Source organism: Arachis hypogaea, chromosome 17, assembly GCF_003086295.3.
Source record: "Arachis hypogaea cultivar Tifrunner chromosome 17, arahy.Tifrunner.gnm2.J5K5, whole genome shotgun sequence".
In the NCBI taxonomy this organism is placed as follows: domain Eukaryota; kingdom Viridiplantae; phylum Streptophyta; class Magnoliopsida; order Fabales; family Fabaceae; genus Arachis; species Arachis hypogaea.
Window position 1 is genome coordinate 94,590,464 of NC_092052.1, and position 8,179 is coordinate 94,598,642.

Sequence of the window (8,179 nt, forward strand, 5' to 3'; positions counted from 1 at the left end):
CACATCAAGGATTGTAGGATTTAGCCGTCTTTGCAGTTGTCGAACCGGCTTAGCGCCTTCTTCCAAGAAAATCCTATGGAGGCACACTTAAGGACTTATTCCCACAATGTCACTTAGACTCCATCCAATTGCCTTTTTATACTTCCGAATAACTTCAAGGAGTTATTGCTCTTCTTGATCGGAGAGATCGGTTGCCACTATCACCAGAAACTTATGTTCCTTATTAAGGAACGCATATTTAACATGAGGTGGTAGTTGTTTCAAATCTTCCCTTGCTTCTTGGTGGGGTAACTTATCCTCTTGTTTGTGGAGACTTGGTGGGTCACTTTTATCTTCTTCATCACTTAAACCCTTTTGAAACTCATGATGGCTATCTACCTCAAGGTCATCCTCTCTTCCATCTTCAATGAAATTCTCGACCCCATCAATAGATTCCTCCTTCGGAAGAGCGGGTTGAGGGTTTTTCTCATTAACCGGTTCACTTCCTTCCGGAGTTATAGCATCAATGTTAGATTTTAGGGTTGATGGGTGTGGCAAGGGTGGAGGGGCAAGGTTACTAAGGGTGGAGTGAAAGGGTGCTAGACGTGACAAAGCCTCGGCAGGAGTTGCCATGCAATTCTCTTGCTTCCTTTGAAATTCTCTTTATTCTTGGATGAGGGCTTGAAACTAGGTTCTCCATAAGGGAAGTTAATGGGTGCGCAGATCAGTAGCGGGGTGTGATAAACCCCAATTTTGTGGTTTATCTTGTGCTTATTTCACGGGATTCTATCACCTTTTCCCACATTTATTCAATGAAATAGCATGGTTTTGTAATTCTCCCCTAAATTATGCTTAAATGTGAAAACATGCTTTTAGGCCCTTAAATTGGTGATTTTAGTTCACTTTAATTCCATTCGATGCCTTGATGTATTTGTTGAGTGATCTCAGGTTCATAAGGCAAGTATTGGATGGAAGAAATGAGGAGAAAACCATACAAAGTGGAGAACGCATGAAGAAACAAAGATTGGGAATACTTCAATGGGCGTGCAAGCGTATAAGGCGCGTGCGCGCGCAGAAGTGGCATCGCATGGTGACACGTATGCGTACATGGCGCGTATGCGCGGATGAGAAAAATGGCCAAGCGATGCGCACGCGCACATGGCGCGTACGCGCCGTTACTCGCACGTGACCCACTTAAAGGCAAAACTCTGGGGGTGATTTCTGAGCTGCCCAGGCCCAAATCCAACGTGTTTCTTAGTGTATTTCATGCAGAATTGAAGCCCAAGCAAAGGGGGAGCAATTGTTTGTAACTTAGCATCTTGTAGGTTAGTTTCTAAAGAGAAAAGCTCTATCTTCTCTCTAGAATTAGGGTTCTTAGGACATTTCCGTCTTAGATCTAGGTTCAATTTCATGATTTCATCTCATTTCCTTTGTGAATTATTTCTTCTACTCTTTCATTCTCATGGTTTGTAGTGTTAATTTTACTTTTATGCTTCTTTCATGTTTATGAATACTCATGTTGGATTTGGTTTACATTTAATGAAATTTGATGTTTGATGTTTCCTTTATTGATGATTGAGTTGTGAATTTACTTTTCTTGCAATTGGTAGTTGGTAGATTTATCATTCTTGCACTTTTACCATATTTTCCTTTTGTACCCACGAAGTGTTTGACAAAATGCTTGGTTAGGTTTTAGAGTAGACTTTGAGCATTCTTGGGTTGGAAAGAGTAATTAGGTAATCTTGAGTCATGAAAACCCAATTTAGATTGGTGATCTAGAGTTGTTAGTTAATATTAATTCCATTGACTCCAATCTCTTGCTAATTTAATTAGTGAGTTGATTGGGACATTTGGATTGAGATTAGCTAGTCTTGTTTGACTTTCTCTCATGGAAGATAACTTACACCTTCTTCCAATGTTGGAAATGATGAAATAAGATAAATTCTTGTTAATTATTGTTATTAGTGACTAGGATGGAAAGCCTATGATCTCAATCCTTGCCATGAATGTCTCTCTTTATTAATTGCTTTCTTTAATTGCTTTCTTTACTTTTCTTGTCATCTATTTTATCGCCTCTTTTATCAACCAAACCCCCTTGCCCCCTTCATAGCCAATAAGCATACACTTCATTGCAATTCCTTGTGAGACAACCCGGAGTCTAAATACTTCGGTTATTTCTTATTTGGGGTTTGTTCCTTGTGACAACCAAAAATTTTTTATGTGAGAATTGTTTGTTAATTTGGAGCTATGCTTACAACGAAGTAATTCTTTTCTATAAGAAGAAAATCTAGACCATCGAGCAATTCTTATTATCAGGGTGCATACGCATGTGCGCACACGCGTGGGACGAGTCATGCGGCGGGTGAAGTATGGGCCCAGCTTTTGCATAACTCTCGGGTTCACATACCCAGAGGATGAGAAACGCAACCGACGTGTACGCGTTTAGCACGCTTGCGCATGGGTTGCTAGATTAGGTTCAGGGACGCGTACGCGTCATGTGCGCGTACGCCTGAGAGGGGTTATGCGTGGGACTCAGTGCTGGCTCATATGTTGCCAACTCTCTGGTTTTCATTACAAGGAGTAGCGAAAGGCCAACGACGCGGACGCGTCACATACGCCCACGCGTGGGTACCCTCTTTTTTTTTAACATGAAGGAATGCATTTTCATCATAAATTTAGTGGGCAATTAAGCCAAAGAGACCAGAAACACTCAAAAATCTATGTAATGCTCAAAATAGAGTGTTGTCTTCCACACTAAGGATCCAACCTATTTAAGATCAATGCAAACCTTCATGAACATCACAACTTAGCACAATAAAGTCTATCTAAACAATCTCAAAAACTAAGCATTCACCAAATCAAGCAACAATTTAAACGTTATATACAAAAGAGACAAAAAAGATAGATCTCACCATGGTGGGGTGTCTCCCACCTAGCACTTTTGTTTAATGTCCTTAAGTTGGACGGTCACTAACTCAATTCTCTTTGCCATTAGGTGCATCTTCCAAAAGGAACACCTCAATCTCCTTGTTGCTTTTTATCTTTTCTCCATGATACAACTTTAGGCGATGCCTATTAACCTTGAAGATGTTGGAGCTTGATGGATGGCGCAAATGATAAACCCCATACGGCTCCGCCTTTTCTACTCTATAAGGTCCTTCCCATCTTGACCTTAGCTTTCCGGGCATCAACCTCAATCTTGAATTGTAGAGGAGGACTAGTTCGCTGGCCCTAAATTCTCTTCCCCTTATGTTCTTATCGTGCACGGCTTTCATCCTCTCCTTGTAGAGTCTAGAGTTCTCATAGGCTTCTAACCTCAAACATTCCAATTCCACTAATTGTAGTTTTCTCTCAATTCCAGTCCCTCCCAAACTTGAATTGCACTCTTTGACGGCCCAGTATGCCATGTGCTCTATCTCCACCGGTAGGTGGCAAGCTTTGCCATAGACCAACCGAAATGGGCTCATACCAATTGGCTTCTTGTAAGCCATTCGGTAGGCCCATAGTGCGTCGGTGAGCTTAGAACTTCAATCCTTTCGATGAGGCTTCACAATCTTTTCCAATATGCATTTAATCTCCCGATTGGAAACCTCGGCTTGGCCGTTCGTTTGGGGATGGTAGGCCGTGGCTACTTTATGCATGATCCCATATTTTCTCATTAGCCCTTCCATTCTCTTGTTGCAAAAATGTGAGCCTTGATCACTCACGATTTCTCGTGGCGACCCAAAGCGATAAATTATGTTATTCCTCACAAAAGAAAGGATCACATTAGCATCGTCCGTCTGGGTGGGTATAACTTCCACCCATTTGGCTAGTAGAATGTAGAGAAAACCATTGGAGTTTGGGAATGGCCCCATGAAGTCGATACCCCACACATCAAAAATCTCACAAAATAGCATGGTTTGTTGGGGTATTTCATCCTTCTTGAAGATATTACCAAATCTAAGACATTGAAAATAAGATTTACAAAAGAGAGAAGAGTCCTTGAAAAGGATTGGCCACCAAAATCCACAATCTAGGATCTTTCTTGCCGTCCTTTGGGGTCTATAATGGCCACCACCCTCAGAGGAGTGGCAAGCTTCCAAGATTGATTGGAATTCAGTTTGTGGGATGCACCTCCGAATTACTTGATTCGCACCACATCTCCAAAGGTATGGGTCATCCCATACATAGCATTTGGATTCGCATTTTAGCATATCCTTTTGATACTTGGAGAGATTAGGAGGAAAGGTGCGAGACACCAAGTAATTGGCAATTGGTGCATACCAAGGTATGACTTTAGAGATTGCTTGCAAGCCCTCAAAGGGAAAAGAATTATTAATAGGAGTGGGGTCGCCTTTGGTGTGCTCAAGGCGACTCAAGTGATCCGCCACTAGGTTTTGCGAACCACTCCTATCTTTAATTTCTAGGTCAAATTCTTGCAATAACAAAACCCTTCTAATCAACCTTGGTTTGGATTCCTTCTTAGCCAATAAATATTTTAACACCGCATGATCCGAGTACACTACCACCTTGGAACCAAGTAGATAAGCTCGAAATTTATCCAAAGCGAAGACAATAGCCAACAACTCTTTCTCGGTGGTAGTGTAATTGGACTGGGCTCCATCTAAAGTTTTTGATGCATAGGCGATGACATAGGATTCTTACCCTCGCGCTGTGCTAGCGCAGCTCCCACCGCATAGTTTGAGGCGTCACACCTGATCTCAAAAGGTCTAGTCCAATCTGGTCCTCGCACTATAAGAGCTTGGTTCAAGGCAATTTTGAGCTTGTCAAAGGCCTCAATGCACTCTTGGCTCAATTCAAAGTCCACATCCTTTTACAACAATCGAGATAGGGGTAATGCTATCTTGGCTTAATGAATCGCCGGTAAAAACCTGCATGACCAAGGAACGCACGGACTTCCCTCTCGGAGGAGGGGTAAGGAAAACTAGATATAACATTGATCTTTGCTGGATCCACAAAAATACCATTGTTAGAGACAACGTGTCCTAAAATAATACCTCGTCTAACCATAAAATGACATCTCTCAAAATTTAAGACAAGATTTGATTTAGTACACCTCTCCAACACTTTTGTGAGGTTGTCCAAGCAAAGATCAAAACAGTCCCCATAGACACTAAAATCGTCCATGAACACCTCCATGCAATGCTTTAGAAGATCGGCAAATATGCTCATCATACACCTTTGGAAAGTTGCCGGCGCGTTGCATAAGCCAAATGGCATACGCTTGTAGGCATAAGTTCCAAAGGGGCACGTAAAGCTAGTTTTCTCTTGATCCTCTAAAGCAATGTGGATTTGAAAATACCCCGAATAGCCATCTATGAAACAGTAATAAGATTTACCAGACACTCGATCAAGCATTTGGTCGATAAACGGTAGCGGAAAGTGATCCTCCCTAGTGGCTGTGTTCAAACGCCAGTAGTCAATACATACCCTCCATGAGGTTTGCACCCTTGTAGCTATAAGCTCTCCGCTCTTATTCTTGATTGTGGTCACCCCGGACTTCTTTGGAACAACTTGGACGGGACTTACTCATTCACTATCCGAAATGGGGTAAATGATGTCCGCCTCTAATAACCGGGTTACCTCCTTCTTTACAACCTCTAGAATTGTAGGATTCAAACGCCTTTGAGGTTGCCGAATAGGTCTAGCTCCTTCTTCTAAGAAGATTTAGTGCTCACACACTTGGGGGCTTATGCCCACTAGGTCCGCCAAGCTCCATCCTATAGCTCTTTTGTTCTTCTTCAGAATATTAAGCAACTTCTCTTGTTGAGGAGTGAGTTCCCTTGTAACAATTACTGGGAACTTGTGAGCTTCATCAAGATAGGCATATTTTAGATGGGGCGGTAGTGGTTTCAACTCTACATGTTGTTCTCGATTGGGCATTTGAACTTCCGGTGGATCCGGAGGGGGTATGGTGTTCTCTTCGCATTCGTGGGAGCTCCCCACACTTGATTCTTCAATCATACTCTTCTCATCAATATTTGCACAATGTACTTCGGCCACAACATTGTCAATTAAGTCACACCGGAATATGGAGTGATTCTCCGGTGGGTGCCTCATGGCTTCATCAAGACTAAAGCTTACAACTCTTCTGTCAATCTCAAGAGAATAAGTTCCCAAATAGACATCCAATTTGAACCTAGAGGTCCTCAAAAATGGCCTCCTGAGTAGGATAGATGATGTCCTTTCGGATTCACTAGGTGGCATCTCAAGGCCTCAAAAATACCAAACCCTTTATATTTACCAACACATCTTCCGCAATACCGTCACAGTTATTATGCTCTTATCCGCCTAGACAAACCTAGCCACCGACCGCTTCAACGGTGGGAGCTTCAATATATGATAAACGAAAAGAGGTATAATGCTAAGGCATGTACCAAGATCACACATACAATCAATGAAATGAACTCCATCTATGGTACACGTGACTAAGCAAGGGCCCGGATCACCACACTTTTCCGGTATTGCTCCCATTAAAACCGAAATGGAACTCCGATCCCCAATGAAATATTTTTTAACTCATAGATTATATCTTTGTTCATACACAAATTCTTAAGAAACTTTGCATATTTAGGTACTTGATGGATAGCATCGAAGAGAGGGATATTTACCTCAACTTTCTTGAACATTTCCACCATTTTGGGGTCAAGCTCTACACGCTTTTTGGTCTTTATTGCCAATGTAGGAAATGGAATTGGTTGAGCAACTTCCTCCAAGACTTGTTCATCTCTAGAGATTTCACTCCTTGGTTGAGAAACTTCATCTTCAACTTCCTCATGTGCTTCATCCTCCTATTCAATTTCTTCTATCTTAACCACATCCTCAACTTCGGTAACTATCATTGGACTAGGTGCCTTTGCACTCCTCTCTTGTAATTGAGTTCTGGACCTGAAGGTAATGGCATTGATGCCACCCTTGGGGTTGGGTAGAGATTGAGAGGGTATGGCACTAGAACTTGAAGTTTGAGGATTGGAGGTAGAAGGTGGTTCCATACAAGCTATGAGGGCTTGGAGGGTAGAAGTAAGTCCGGTAAGGCATGAGGCAAGTGTAGTTTGAATTTCTTTTTGTCCTTGGAGTATGGACCAGAGTGTCTCATCTTGGCTGGAGGAAGAGGAAGGATAGATGATTTGAGAGGCTTGTGATTGGTTGGGTTGGAGTGGTTGCCTATGATGAGGCGGTTGGTATGTTTGGTAGTTTCTTCCTTGGTTTGGTTGTTGATATAGAGGGTTTTGTGAGTTGTTGTTATTGTTCCATCTTTGGTTTCCTCCATTGTCCCTACCTCATTGTTGATAATTGTCCTGCCATCCTTAGTTGGAATTATCTCTCCAACCTTGATTATAGTTGTTGCCCCCTTGATTGTAATTGCCCCCTTATTGGGGATACCCTTGTTTGAAATTACCACTTTGTGGATAGTATCCTTGATTAGGATGGTCATAGAAATTATGGGTGGCCGCCAAGGTGTTATCTTCTTGGAGACTTGGACATTCGTCCGTGTAATGGGACTAGCAAGAGCAAATACCGCATACTCTTTGGGGACCAATTGTTGAATTTGTTGTTGTTGAGGAAGTGCTGGAGGTTGTTGTTGATGAAATGGAGGTTGTTGTTGATTTATTTGGAGTTGCTTTAGAATGCTTTTCATCTCACCCAAGGTTTTGGTAAGAGCGGCGGTCTCACCACTAGAGGAAACTTCATTAACAGCTCTATGATGATTTCTTCTTTATCTGGCATGTAAGGTGGACTCGACCAAATCGGTGATCAATTGCCAAGCTTCCTCCGCCGTTCTATATTTTGTCGAGGAACCATTGCTTGAAGCATCTAGGAGGATCTTGTCTTGTGGCTTCATTTCTTGGCAAAAATAGCTAAGCAACACTAGAGTGTCAATCATATGGTTGGGGCATGAGTCAAGAAGCTTTCGAAACCGTTCCCAATACTTGTATAGAGTTTCCAATTCACCTTGGACAATGCATGAAATTTCTTTCCACAACTTATTGGTCACCGCCGCAGGAAAGAATTTGTTTAAGAATTCCCGTCTAAGCAAGTCCCAATCACTAACAATCTAACTTAGCAAAGAGTAGAACCACTCCTTAGCTCTCCCTTCAAGAGAGAAAGGAAAAGTATACAACCAAACCACAACTTCACTAGAGCCTTCCCGCCTAGTAGTAGAACATACACCTTGGAAGTCCTTAAGGTGCCTAAT

At 42.2% G+C, this 8,179-nt stretch overlaps 1 protein-coding gene across 1 annotated transcript; it reads right to left on the reverse strand.

Moving 5' to 3' along the window:
* Window positions 1-2,954: 2,954 nt before the first annotated feature.
* On the reverse strand, window positions 2,955-3,470 carry LOC112763529 (uncharacterized). Its single transcript, XM_025809179.1, has one exon. It carries the CDS (start codon window positions 3,468-3,470, stop codon window positions 2,955-2,957), a length of 516 nt encoding a protein of 171 aa, XP_025664964.1.
* Window positions 3,471-8,179: the final 4,709 nt, after the last annotated feature.